This window comes from Takifugu flavidus, chromosome 21, assembly GCF_003711565.1.
Source record: "Takifugu flavidus isolate HTHZ2018 chromosome 21, ASM371156v2, whole genome shotgun sequence".
Taxonomy (NCBI): Eukaryota; Metazoa; Chordata; class Actinopteri; order Tetraodontiformes; family Tetraodontidae; genus Takifugu; species Takifugu flavidus.
The window spans coordinates 1,553,964-1,567,074 of record NC_079540.1 but is presented as its reverse complement, the minus strand read 5'-3'; the positions used below and the strand labels follow the sequence as shown (position 1 = coordinate 1,567,074).

Sequence of the window (13,111 nt, the reverse complement as noted above, 5' to 3'; positions counted from 1 at the left end):
TAAACACACAGAGAGAGGGGGGGGGAGACATATAAACAGAGAGAGAGAGAAAGAAAGGAAGAGAGACCCATAAACACAGAGATACATGGAGTTAATCTGCATAGTCACGTGACCAAGCAGGATTTTGACCAAGCTTCCACAGATGGATGGAATCATTGTGTGTCATCGTCCTCACACAGAATTAATACGGCAGTTTTAAAATAATGCCAGTAGAGCAGCATTTAGCATCTAAATTACAGCATTTTGTGTGGATTTGTTAGCATGAATGGTTCCTTGTAGCTGATTAGGATATTGTTCACATGCTAAGGTCAAACTTCTGGTAACCTTGGGTGTGCTGCTTTTACCTCTGAAGTGGGAATCTAGACAAATAATTTAGGTTTTAGATATGTCAGAACCCTCCAGGAGAGCTTTTGTTGTGCTGCTGGTGTTAGCATTGCTAGCTGGTACCAGAGCCAAAACATTACGGTTCATTTGTGTCCAAATTAACAAGAAAACACTGTTGGCAGAATTAATGTGAAGAGTCTGTTTATATGAGGGGGAGTTACCATTAATCCTCATTTCCTGTTAGAATGAACAACATAAACATGTTCTCCTTGTAGTTGTGAGCATTCTTGTCCTTAGTAATTGTAATATTGACCAATTAAACAAAGTGTCTGTGGTTATTTATTGTTATATTGGTTATAGTGACTATAAGGAATCACTTAATATCATTTTCCCCCTCTGGACTTTAAAAATGCTGAATGTAGTCTGATAAATGGGTCATCTTTAAGCCCCGGCAGGTGGACCGTCTCTTTCTATTAAGTTTTAAATGATTGCGTTTTAAAAGACGTCGACAGTCATCAGGATCCCATTCATCCCTGGTTCATACAAATAATCTAGGAGGCAGAAAAATTAAAAAAACACAAAACGTGATTTCCCTTTGAAGGTTGAATGGATGGAGAGATTGTGGGAGATTAAAAATGGGTAAATCCTAAATGAACTGGGAGATGAGGGATGGAGAGACTTAGGAGGAGAAGGAGGTCAGGCTGTGTGAGAGTGGCCCCGCCGCGGTCGGCTTCAGATGGGCCACTAATGCAACGCTATAATCACAGATCTGAGCTCAGTTGGACATGAAAGAGAAAGAAAGGAAATGCTCCGTCCGAATAATCTGTCCTCATTAGAGCGATCCTGCTATTTTACGTTTTAGCTTTTAAAAAATACTCTCGCCGTCCTCATGATGGTTCAAGATGCAACCATTTAAGATAAAAGTAAATAAATACAAAATAGGTTAATAAAATAAACAGGTGTCGATTTGAAGCAATTAACATTTATTTCATATTTCATACATTAAAACATATTCAGCTCTCATTAATAAAAAAATCACATAAGTTTCATTCATATGTCTATAAATATTGTAGATTAAAGTTAATTATCGATAAAAACTGAATTTACTGATTTACCAAATCCTATCAAAACATTTTTAGTATAAAGCACTAAGAATTACTAACATGTTTTTTTTTTTAATTTAATGTAAAATTCATGCACAATATTATGTATTTAATGACATCAAAGCCTTCCCTGGATAGAAACTATAAAAAAAGATGCATTTTTGAAAATAAATACAGTTTAAGGCCATTAAATTGAATTTGTTTTAAGTGTAATTCTGGTTTGTTCTCACAGCTCCACACAGTCTGTTTTTACTCTTTCCCTTTGCGCATGCTAACGTCTGGCACAAAGCAAGGAAGATAAATGCTCCATATTCTGCAAAAACAAAACAGCATAAGAAGACCTAAAACAACACATTCACAGAGTTGGAAAAGCCCTTTACAGTTTCTAAATCATAAAAAATAAAACGAACTCATATCATAGTGCAGAAGAAACAACTCAGTCTACTATTGAACTCCAGACACAGTGAGGACAACACTTCATAGTGCTACTGCTTCAACAACTCCTACCACTAGAATACTTCACGTTACAGCGCCCCCTGCTGGCTGACAACAATCATGCACGTAACAGCTGACGGCCGCAGGACGGATCCTTCACAGCATTTACCCGTCAAATTCAACTATTATTACAGCCTGAATCACGTTTAAGTCGGACTATGAATATCTGGGGCATTAAAAGAGCCGATACGGAATATGATTTCATGGAACACTCGATTTCTCTGCTCCTATTTAGGCGTGACAGGTAAAATTAAAATGAAAACCAGAGCCTTCGTCTGAAAGGAGCCAAACCTTTCACCCTCACCCGTTGGGCTGGCTCAGACGAATAAAGAAGCGCTGCAAAATATAACAATATTACAAAAATACAGTGTGTACCTCCATGAGAATGTAGCGTTTGCAGTATTGCAAATAGTGCAAATTAGTGTAGAGCTTTGAGTCCATAGGACCACATTTTCACCTCTTTCCTCAGACCAACCCGTACGTTGTTTTTCTTATGGTAGCTGATGAAACCGTTGCTTTGACTCAGAAACAATCTCCAGTGTTTGGTGGTTATTGCATTTCCCGTGTCTGACAATCGTTTGCATGTGATCCTGGGTTCCGGCTTCAGATTTCCCTGTGGGCCTTTTTCTTCTGGGAGGGTTTGGGAGGCTGCGTGCTCTGCTGAGACCCCTCTGCAGGGAAACACCCCCCCCCACAAGAGTTGAAGGCTGGAGAAAAATGCATGTTAAGCCCAGGTGAAAGTAGGAGCTGTTGACACCTACTCTGAGATGAGGAGATGCTGGGGTTCTGCTTCTTGGAGGCTGGTGCAGGAATGTCCGCAGGGGCTGCACCCAGCTTCGCCGTCTGCTTTCAAACAGCGACTTCAGTCACGAAACAGCGCGCTGATGCTAATAGTAGCAGGAATCTGACGTTATGCCATCGTACCTGAGCGTCAGAAGCGCCCTCTTCTTCTGGGTTTTTCTTCCTCCTCCTCCTCTTCTTGGCTCTGGCTGCTCCATCAGAGGGATCTTCCCTCTTCTCGGACTCTGACGCCTGAAAATTCAAAACCACAAATCCTTTAGAACCAGCAGGAGCGTGTAAACCGCTGGTCCGGTGTCACTGGATGTGCACGGACAAAACTAACATAATACAGCATACCGGTTTTAGAGAAACCACGTGAGGAGCAGGTTCTTGCTTCACTGGAGGCGCCGCCATCACAGAGACCCCTTCGTAGTTTCCCCAGTGTTCTACTGGGGCATACCAGTCGGAGCTGGGGTCGGCTGGTGACGTCCTATCTAAAATAAACACACATCAGCAGGAGGGTGAGCAGGACGGGGCACGATCCTCCGTGGAACCGGTTGTCGGGACACTCACTGAAGCCAGACCATTCGTCATACTGGCTCCCCCGCCGCTCCGCGGGGTTGGACGGTGGCTCTGGAGGGAGACAGAAGGTGAAGGGTCAGGAAAAGTGCTCCCGAGAAGATGCTGGGTGATGTTGGGTGAAGCTGAGGTCAACCTGTGGCGTCACATCCCAGCGCAGAGGTGGCGGCCGGGCTGGTTCCGCTCTTCATCTGGCCCTCGCTGCTGCTCCAGGCTGCTGCCCAGAAGGCACAGGAAGCAGATTCAGGCCTTTGGTGGCATATCCAAGCTGACATTTCCTTAATCTAACCACCGTAAACCCCGCACCTGACTATAAGCCGCAGGTCGCCACTTTTAAACCTGAGATCTTTATGCTGCACAGAAAGCTTATTTTTAACTATTTAATTGCTAAGCAGGGCAGTAACGCAGCTGTAAAATGACATTTCAGTAATAAAATAACAAGTCTACCAGCTGTTGATCATTAGCCTTTAACTTAAAAGCTGCATCGTCAGCATTTCTTCGCGTCCTACCCATGACAAGGCACTATTGAACTAACTTCTTCCTCGGCGCTTTCCCGTATCTCGTCCTGCCTTGCTCTTGTACTGCTCGAGCGCCCCCTGGTGGCCACCCGGCCCTAAATATCCATTCAAATTCAGAAAACTTTATTTATCCCGCTGATGGGAGTCACAAAAATCCATAAACAAGCCGCATCGCTCCATTAACCACAGGGGTCAAATCGTGAGGGAAAGGTAGCGGCTAATAGTACGGAATTTACAGTGCTGTAGTGGGGCCCAGGCACCTTGTGTCTCCTGGGACCATGACTGGTGCTTCTGTGAGACACTGAACTGCGCTGCTGTGTGGACGGAGCTCCTCGCAGCCCCCATCTGCTCTGCCGTCTTCACAGAGGCGTCTGTCCTGCCGCCACTGTTGACTGAGGGGAAGGAGAGAAAATCAAACCCACGTATGCAATCACAGCGAATAACAGCTGATCCCCGTGGTTACCGGCTCTCGTCGCTGTGCTGCCCTTTCCAGCGCCTCTCGAGTCTGAAATGAGGAGCGGAAAGTGTCACAACACAGTTTTGAATTGGAAAACAAACAGATTTTCCCCCCATAAATCACGGTCAGTCGTTATTCCGGCATAGATTACCACTGTTTCCTCTGTTCTTCTTGGTAAGTGCTGTGACAACATGAGGTTTGGGGGCCGCGGTCCCTCCTGGGCTACCAGAGTCTTCCGGGCCCTTGTCCTTCCTGCGCTGCTGCTTCTTCTCTCTGTGACTAACTTTAGTTTCCCACGCACCTGGTTGTCCAAAATAATAATAAAAATCAGTTCTATATCCATACAATGGCATAGAATATGAAAACTGTAGAATCTGTACTGCTGTGGGTCGGGTCTTACCCTCATCCGGTTCTTTCAAGTCATTGGTGGACACATGCTGGACCGGTTTCACATCTGTCCTGGCTTTCTTCTTGTTCTTCTTTACCTGCACCGGATTCTGGACGATCTGCACCAGCGTCTGCCCCAAAATAAAGCTCATCAACTCGTAGAAAAACAAACAAGCTTCCAAATATAAGCTTTATTGTATATTATAAACCATACCTTGTCTTCTTTTGGCTTTAAAACGGTTCCAGGCGGATTCTCTCGCTGCGGAGCCACATTCCCTGGTTGCCCATTAGACTGATGAGTCTTCTGGGGGACAAAGAGAGACGTGGCTAATGATTGCATCGCTTCTGTGTGAGCTGGAGTGATTTTTCCCTGCAATATGCGCAGAAAGAGTCGATGTGGATCCGTTTGTAGACGGAACAGCTGACTGGATCCGAGTCAGCGGCGCACATGACGGGTTCGCATGTGTAAACAAAGCGGAGTGTGATGCTAACGCTAATGTTAGCTCACCAAGCGGCACTCAAAAGTGTTTCAGAGCGCTTAACTCGACTTGTTAACACACACTGGAGGTATCGATTCAGCAGTACCTCGCAGATAACCTGAAAACAACACGTTTGCTTTTGCCTCGAACTGCTCCTGCAAGTAACAAAGAGCAGACGCGTTTGTTTTGGTTGCGCCACCCTGACGTCATCGCCCCCCCAAAGCTCTCCGCACCTTTTCAGGCGGCTTCTTTTTGTTCCTTTTCCTCTGTTCCTCTGCTCGGACCGGTTTCGCTAAACCCGCCTCGTCGGGCTCGCAGCTGCGGAGGTCAGCCCGGGACGCTGGGGTTTTCCCGAGCAGCGGAGCGCCGCGGACGGCGGCCCAAGACAGAGCGAGCAGCAGCAGCAGGACGACCGCGGTCGCTGACAGGACGATCCACGTCGGATACAGGTCGGGATCCAGACCCAGGTCCACCCCAAAGCGGGTCAGAATGTAGGCTTGTCCGCTAGACAGAACCTCCCTCAAGCGGCCGAAGAGCTGCTCCGCTTTCTCCAAGGTGAAGCCATGGAAATCCCCGGCCATCATTCCCAACTAGCACCGAGCGAGCTAGCCGCTAGCATTCACTGACATCTGCCAGGGAAGGAGTGGCTAAAGCTAACCTGGCACTGGCAACACTGCACAGACAACCTGGATTTTACCCTTACTTTATTGGTTTGATCAGATCTGACGGTCACGGAAAACAGAATGCATTGTGTTGTTGAATAGGATTAGCCCGTAGCATTTAATGACACCACCGGAGCTGAAGGAAACCGCATTTTATACTAGCTTATACAAGCTTTTAGTGTACTATTGACAAATGTAACAGTCGACTTGATCAGAAATGAAACATCTGTTGATGGAAGATGAATGATGCCCAGGAGACAGGTTATTTAACGGTTTAGAGTGTTGGTTGACTTGTAGGTTTGGCTGGTGTTGGGCACATCTGTTCAAAGATTTCGAATTAAATAACAATAAAAAATAAATTATATATGTATAAAAGACAACACGATCCTGTTTTGGTATCAGAAGTCTGCATCCAGGGTGAACTCGGAGTCCATGGGGCTTGACATGATCCCAAATCTTTGATACTCTGCGACTCGTTTTTCAAAGAAGTTGGTTTTCCCCTCCAGGGAAATAGACTCCATGAAGTCAAATGGGTTTTCTGTGTGGTACACCTGATGGAAGGACAAAAACTGTGAAAGGAGAGACAGAGAGCTTGTATCAAGTGCACCAGGGTGAAAGAGTCCGACCTTGGCCAGCCCGAGGTCGGCGAAAAGACGGTCGGCCACAAACTCGATATACTGCTTCATCAGGCAGCAGTTCATTCCAATCAGGTCCACAGGCAGGGCCTCCGTCAGGAACTCCTGCCATCACAAACACGAACCGTTACATCACTGGCCACCAGGGTCCAGGGAAAAGCCGCTCCGCCTGACCTGCTCGATGCTAACGGCTTTGGTGACGATGTCCTTCACTCTGTCCTCTGACGGCTTCTTCACCAGATAGCTGAACAGCAGGCAGGCAAATGTACAGTGCAGGCCCTTAACGCCACACAGGTGGTGAAAAGGAGCAGAGACAGATATCAACCAGCAACCTCCACTCGAGGCGCAGCAGCTAATATGCTCGCTAATATCTCTTAAACATATTTTGATGGTCCTGTGCTAAGCTAATCAGAGAGACTAGCTGATGTCTTTACATTCCAGATTCATTAAAACCAGTGTTGTTATTCTCCCAGTCATGGATGTGCTGGTCGCCATCCCACCTCATCTCTGCTGATGAGCTCATTAGAATAGGTGAGGCCCGGCATGAGTCCCCTTTTCTTCAGCCAGTAGATGGACGCGAACGAGCCAGAGAAGAAGATGCCCTCCACCGCTGCAAATGCCACCAGTCGTTCCCCTGAGGGGGGGGAAAGGGGGCGAATCATCACAGAGAAACAGAAGAGTCCGTAATCACGACGTTCTGTCACATTTTAGTTACCAAAGGTCGACGTGCGGTCGTTGATCCAGTGGAGTGCCCAGTCGGCCTTCCTCTTCACACAAGGCATGGTGTGAATGGCGTTGAATAAGTAGTCCCTGAAACAGTTCACCGGTGCCGTTAGTTGGAGAATAGACCAAAGATTCTGCGGCTGTAACTGAAATTGCCACAAAACCCCAGGATTCGGTTGACGAACAGGTGTAAGTTTAAGAGTTGGGGCTTAAGAAGATGAGATATGGAGGGGGAACCTGGCTCGTAGCCCAACTCAGCGCCGTCACCCGTAGCAACTGAACGTGACGTGAGGTTTCCCGCGCACGCACCTCTCCTTCAGGTCCCTGATGTAGGTGTTGATGAGCAGGCTGTACATCTCCGAGTGCACAGACTCCATGAGGACCTGGCAGCTGTAGAAGGAGCGCGCTTCAGGAACCTGCACCTCCTGGCAGAACCTCTGCACCTGTCGCAGAAAAGCGGAAGTGGCGTCTTTATCCGTTACAGTCGTTGACAGTCGTTGCTGCTGCAGATGTGGGAGACCCGCTTACCAGGTTTTCGTTGACGATGCCGTCGCTCGCAGCGAAAAAGGCCAGAACGTGCGAGACAAAGTGCTTCTCTTCGTGTTTTAAACTGTCCCAGTGTGCCAAGTCCTTGGTCAAATCCACCTGTGGAATAAAACATATGACCTGTATGAGCTGTAGATGTTACTATTGAAATATTTAGCACATTTTCCACACAACTCACCTCTTCCACCGTCCAGAATGAGGCCTGGGCCTGCTTGTACATCTTCCAGATGTCGGGATACTGGATGGGGAAGATGACAAAGCGTCTGGGGTTCTCCTCCAGCAAAGGTTCACCCTGCGTCTCTGAACCGCTTTCCCAGCCTGGGGACGTGTCTTTCAGGCCATTCTGCAAAGAAAAGCAGTACAGAATTCAGGATAATGAACAGGGAAAATGATGACGACTCCACAGTGGAATCAGGGATGAAGTTTCAGGATGGAATCCCAAGCATTTTGTGTCACAAGAGGACACACTGAGCTAAATCTACCATAATGCCATATCTTTGGTAGTCAAAGTCCTCACAGAACAGAGGGATTTCATTCTCAGGGTTCATATGCTAATGTAACCGTGCAAAAAGAACAAGTTGGAACCTATTTGGCCCGTTTATTAGCGAATTGATTCCAAATCGTGTCAATAGATTTCCAGTTCGGTGGGTGACGCTGTTGCGAAACAGCAGGAAAACGAGCCCTTTCTGCGCATGCGCAGCGGCTTCATAACAGAGAGCCAGGTCCATTTAACTGGCTGATCCCAGGACTGTTTGAGTTCCATTAGGACGTTTCACCTCTAATCCAAGAGGCTTTATCAGTTCTAACCGACTGTTCGGGAGTTCTAGCTCCCATTAAACTATTGCTAAGTCACCGCAGCTATTTCACTCAATTTTGTCGACGTTACTACGCTTTTGTGAACTCCGTCACCACCAACAAGCTAAATGTCATCTTACGCAAGCCAAGAGCCTCTTACAAAACGAATTCCATTCATTTATCAAACCATACTTTGGTCCATTTTAAATGAATGAACGAATCAAACCATGCGTTGTTGCAGCGTCAAGGTTGGTCCGCAGACCACCGTGACCGAACGCTTAAATAACCCGGGTTAGAGAGAGAGGGGCCGCTTACCGATTCTCTCATTTGATCGGACTTCGGATCCTTATTCGGTCCATCCATTTTCCGAGAAGAGATCATTTCACAGCGGCTGTCATTGGGGTTTTTCTTCCTTTTGAACGTCCCGGACACGGTAAGAATGAGGGCGCTGTTAGCGTTAGCACTGCGACCGTCGGCTCGAGGTGTTTATAGCGGCCTCCACAGCGCCCCCAGCGCCCACGGGAGGGACGACACGGCGCTGGCGCTGGAGGCTGCTTCGTCGTTTGGGGGTTAGAATGAGAGATGAGGAAGAGATGAAGGGGAAGTTGGTTGCAACTGTTTATTTGAAAGAAATACTGCAGTAAACGTGAGCGACCTGCCAAGTTTGGGAGCCCCCCCCCCCCCCCCCCCAGTGTTTTACTACAAAAGTTAATGTGCTTAAGCAAACAAATTTCATGCTACGCTGGCTGCTGCCGACTTAACTGGTTCATCTCCCCACACACAATCACCACCTTCAACATTTTACAATAACAATAATAATAATAATAATCTATTGCATTATTCTTGCAAGGCGTATAAAACCTTGTTTACTCTCCTTCTGGGTCACTACTTAGACAATCAGTGAATCATTGCTGCAATGACTCGCCCATTCGACAGTGTGCTTTCAGAGAAAATGTGCCATTATCCCATCACCAGTGAGCCAAGTGCTGTCCATACCTAAAAATAACTGATTTTTAAGTGCCTGGTCATTTCTTATCGTTTATCAAAGTCTGAAAGAGAAAAAGGGGAAAAAAATTTGGAATTTGGGCATCTTAGGCATTCAGATTCAGTGAAATGCAATTTCTTCTTCAAAAGCTCATCTCAAAATGCTCAGACAGGTGAAACTAATATTGCTCACAGTGCCACATTAGATATGCAGGTTATTTCAGCAGCATGCAGGTCTCTACAAACACCAAACACACACAAAAAAGTATTTTTGTCTATAAAAAGTCTAATCAATGCTGTAATCTGTTCTTCCCGTCCGTTTGCCTTTATGGTTCTGTACTCCATAACCTGTCACAAAGGACTCACATTATCTTCTTCACAAATGGTGGAAATTAGACGGACAGAAATCAGGCAGATTTAGGCACTTAACTCCACTTAACCACTGCTACAGGTTGAACAGTGCTCGGTGCTGCCAGGAGAAACACTGGAAATGCTGCACATGTCAATGCGTAGACTTCCAGCGAGTTGTTCAGAGAGGCTATTATTGCTTCGTTGTGGCCACGGCGCCACAGTCCGCTGATGGAAGGCAGTAAATCAGTCTCTGCAGATGACTGGCGTCTGAGGTCAGGACCGAGTGATTCTTTCTTTTTTGTTTTTAAAAAAAATGCGCCTGTGTGTCATTGCTTTGGCTGCGACGTGAAGTAATCATCTGTCCGGAACACGCCTGGAATCTGGTGACGCTGATGCGGCGCTGGTCTTCTCGGGCTGGTTGGTTTCTGCGAGTGAACAGAAACAACGTCACCACCGGCAGCACAACCGCAAAGACCGCCGTGGCGAAGCTCGGTCAGGAAGCAGAGTGACCTCGGCCACATGCAAACAGCTGGCATTTTACTCAGCGGACATGTGATGATTGGGAAGACAAGGAGCTCTCACATTTAAGAAACCCGGGACGCTCATTGTGCGAAGGATCTTCTTGAACGCGCTCGGTATCGTTCCCAGTTCTCCTTCTGCCTGCGCCAGATGTTCTTCCATCACATTAACGTTGGCTCCTACCATCTTTACAAAGGCCTGCAGCACAACAGAATATTCTGTATTAATAAAACAGCAGTAAAATGGTACAAGAACAAATTTAATCCTTTAAGTTTTAATCAGGGGTGCAACCATGAAGCCAGCGACAGGTAGCCCGACTTATTAAAAATCCTATAAAGACTCTTAACCTATAAAATGCTTCTATTCATGAACTCTTGCACTTACCTCCAACTTATCAATTCTTCTGTATATTTGTCTCATTTCGTCGGACTTCTGCTGGATTTGAGGTAGGTTGTCGTTCACTATCTGGGACGTGTCATTGCGGATCTGTTGGGTAAAAAAAGCCGATATGAGGCACCTACCAAGAAATGAACCACGCACACATGGTGTGTAGTTGAGTATATTCCAATGATCATAAATGAAATTACCATATCTAACATTCCAACAAACTCATCGACTCGGGTCAGCATTTCCTCCAAACTCTTCTCCAAACACAGGATCTGGGAGAAATCAGTGAAATCATCATTTTAAAACAAGAAAGTAATAGTGTCAGATGAACAGAGCCTAAGAACAGCAAAGTGCTCAGCAGAAAACATCTGTTAGACAATAATTTGATGGGGTCTGCACTTTAATCACGTCACATTTGGGTTTTACTCTGGTCGGCTTTAGAGGAAAAAAGTTAATTTAAAATATTCCTGGAATCTATATGCAAACTATGCACATTGAATCTACTCTAACACTAATTACAGCTGTATTTTCCTTTCGAATGAAACAATTTAGTCCCGCTCGCCCAGACACAGTGCCCATTTTCTTTGCACAGAGCAAATGAAATACCTCAGCTTCCTTATTACAGCATTTAGCCAGCGAGGAAGTAGCAAAGAATCTGATCAGAACAAAATACAGCATAACTCATAACATTTAGTCGGACACCAGCAATATTTATTAACACTGCTATTATCCCCTCGCTTTGTATAAGTGCTCAACCACTCCAGTATTAGCCTGTCATGTGATCTCTGTTCAAGTGTGTTTTTTTTTAAAGAGGAAAATTTAAGAGAACCTTCATGCCAAAGCATCTACATAGGATCTACATAGTTCCCTGCTGCACTATAGATGTTCTTGTTTAAATGCTGCATCCCCACCGTCCAGCAGCAGTATATGCTGCAGATTTGGGGAAAATATTCATCAAATCTCGTCATTAGTGACATCTAACCTGCAACCCCCCCAACCCAAAACCCAATGAAGACTCCAACTCCATTAGCCTGAAGTTTAGCTTCTGCGAAGGCGCCAGCGTGAGGACAAACCCTCCAGGACACGAACCTCTTCTCCGGCTGTTACTCGTATGTAGGAGGAGTATCCGAGCGCGGTGTGTCTCAGGATCTCTTCGTCCTGCTCAGTGAACCCGGGCTCGGCCGTCCCAGGCTCCTGACTCCCGTTGAGGCTCGGGCTCTGCGGGACGTTAGCGGCTGCCCCGAAGCTCGGGCTCTGCGACACGGTCCCGCTGCTGAGGATTTCGCTCACCATGGACAAACTGCTCGTGCTTTGGGAGACAACGCCGCTGTCCCTGCTTATCTCGGCGCTGGACTCCTCCAGCGGAGACAGAAGGCCCACCCTGTCCACTCGGTGCTGGTCCATTTCTGCCCCGTCTCGCTGCCCACTGCCGTGTTATTCCTGGTCAAGTGACGCAGTCACGTGCGCGAGGCCGCAGACGGTGGCTCGGGAGGGTCAAAAAAGGCAAACCGATAGGCAAACGGATAAATGAGGCAGCGACAACTTTGATAATGAACCGAGTAGTTCAAAGTTTGCAGTTTTTAAATATAAATGACGTCACAACAGTCCACACGAGATACACCCACGAACACATGCTGCCAATTTCACCCTTTGATGGTCTAATTAGTTAATGTTAATGTCCATAGACGCTCTTCTGCATATGTGGAACAAGTCAGTTCCTTCGCATATTTTCAGCATTAATTTTACATCATTTAGGTCGCAAATAAAAGATATGGCGATGAAAAAATTGGGTTGAAAAGTTTGTTTACTTATAAGCTTTATTGTAACAACTCCGCTGATGTCAGAAAAACACGTTTTGTGGTGGTCAGGAGGAAAAACCATTTAACCTCTAATGGTGCTCAAGTGTGAACTTTCCAAAACTGATGAGCGATGTGAGCTCACATAGTTCACGTCTCACACTTTATTTTGTGGCTTTGAATTCATCATTTAACTTTCCTTCGTTAACATTAACCATGTCAACAAAGTCAGACCTTACTATTTAAATGCATTTACAACACAGTCAATACAATAATTTAGATTCAATTCTAAATAAACATTTCGTGGTGTCTTGTATTTTAATAACTAACCCCACCAGCAGATGGCAGCAAGGGGCAGACTTAGCGAAACCCTCATTGACCTGTACCAGTCATGAATTGTTTGTTCATATCAGGTCCGCTTGAGCAGGATCGAACTCCCCTTAATATGACATGAATATGGTTTCAAGATGTCAGTGCTACGCTGGTGACCCCAATTATTCCCCTAAACTGACAAAAATTGGACCGTCACCCCTCAGTTTTAGGTTTTTAATTCCATTTAGAGAATTGCCATTCATCACTTTACCACACAAA

General features: G+C 46.1%; 3 protein-coding genes across 11 annotated transcripts; all 3 read right to left on the bottom strand.

Moving 5' to 3' along the window:
- Positions 1-1,286: 1,286 nt before the first annotated feature.
- Positions 1,287-5,706, bottom strand: LOC130518683 (protein LYRIC-like). Of its 9 annotated transcripts, none has more exons than XM_057021488.1 (13): positions 5,356-5,706; positions 4,858-4,947; positions 4,657-4,774; positions 4,408-4,557; positions 4,263-4,304; positions 4,036-4,191; positions 3,817-3,894; positions 3,418-3,498; positions 3,276-3,335; positions 3,060-3,196; positions 2,847-2,954; positions 2,684-2,765; positions 1,287-2,593 (listed from the first exon to the last, which is right to left on the bottom strand). In XM_057021488.1, the coding sequence occupies exons 1-13, from the start codon at positions 5,704-5,706 to the stop codon at positions 2,526-2,528; spliced, it is 1,521 nt and encodes a 506-aa protein (XP_056877468.1). In that variant the 3' UTR covers positions 1,287-2,525. The 9 variants fall into 9 exon arrangements, with proteins under 9 accessions (XP_056877468.1, XP_056877469.1, XP_056877471.1 ...); XM_057021489.1 differs by having other exon boundaries at positions 3,418-3,495; XM_057021491.1 differs by having other exon boundaries at positions 4,060-4,191.
- A 103-nt stretch (positions 5,707-5,809) lies between these two features.
- On the bottom strand, positions 5,810-9,013 carry rrm2b (ribonucleotide reductase M2 b). Its single transcript, XM_057021500.1, has 9 exons — positions 8,799-9,013; positions 7,867-8,031; positions 7,671-7,787; positions 7,452-7,585; positions 7,135-7,229; positions 6,920-7,053; positions 6,594-6,698; positions 6,411-6,524; positions 5,810-6,335 (listed from the first exon to the last, which is right to left on the bottom strand). Exons 1-9 carry the CDS (start codon positions 8,862-8,864, stop codon positions 6,183-6,185), a joined length of 1,083 nt encoding a protein of 360 aa, XP_056877480.1. The 5' UTR covers positions 8,865-9,013; the 3' UTR covers positions 5,810-6,182.
- Positions 9,014-9,088: 75 nt separating this feature from the next.
- On the bottom strand, positions 9,089-12,189 carry bloc1s4 (biogenesis of lysosomal organelles complex-1, subunit 4, cappuccino). Its single transcript, XM_057021504.1, has 5 exons — positions 11,814-12,189; positions 10,925-10,996; positions 10,722-10,823; positions 10,401-10,535; positions 9,089-10,243 (listed from the first exon to the last, which is right to left on the bottom strand). Exons 1-5 carry the CDS (start codon positions 12,126-12,128, stop codon positions 10,145-10,147), a joined length of 723 nt encoding a protein of 240 aa, XP_056877484.1. The 5' UTR covers positions 12,129-12,189; the 3' UTR covers positions 9,089-10,144.
- Between the last annotated feature and the right edge of the window lie 922 nt (positions 12,190-13,111).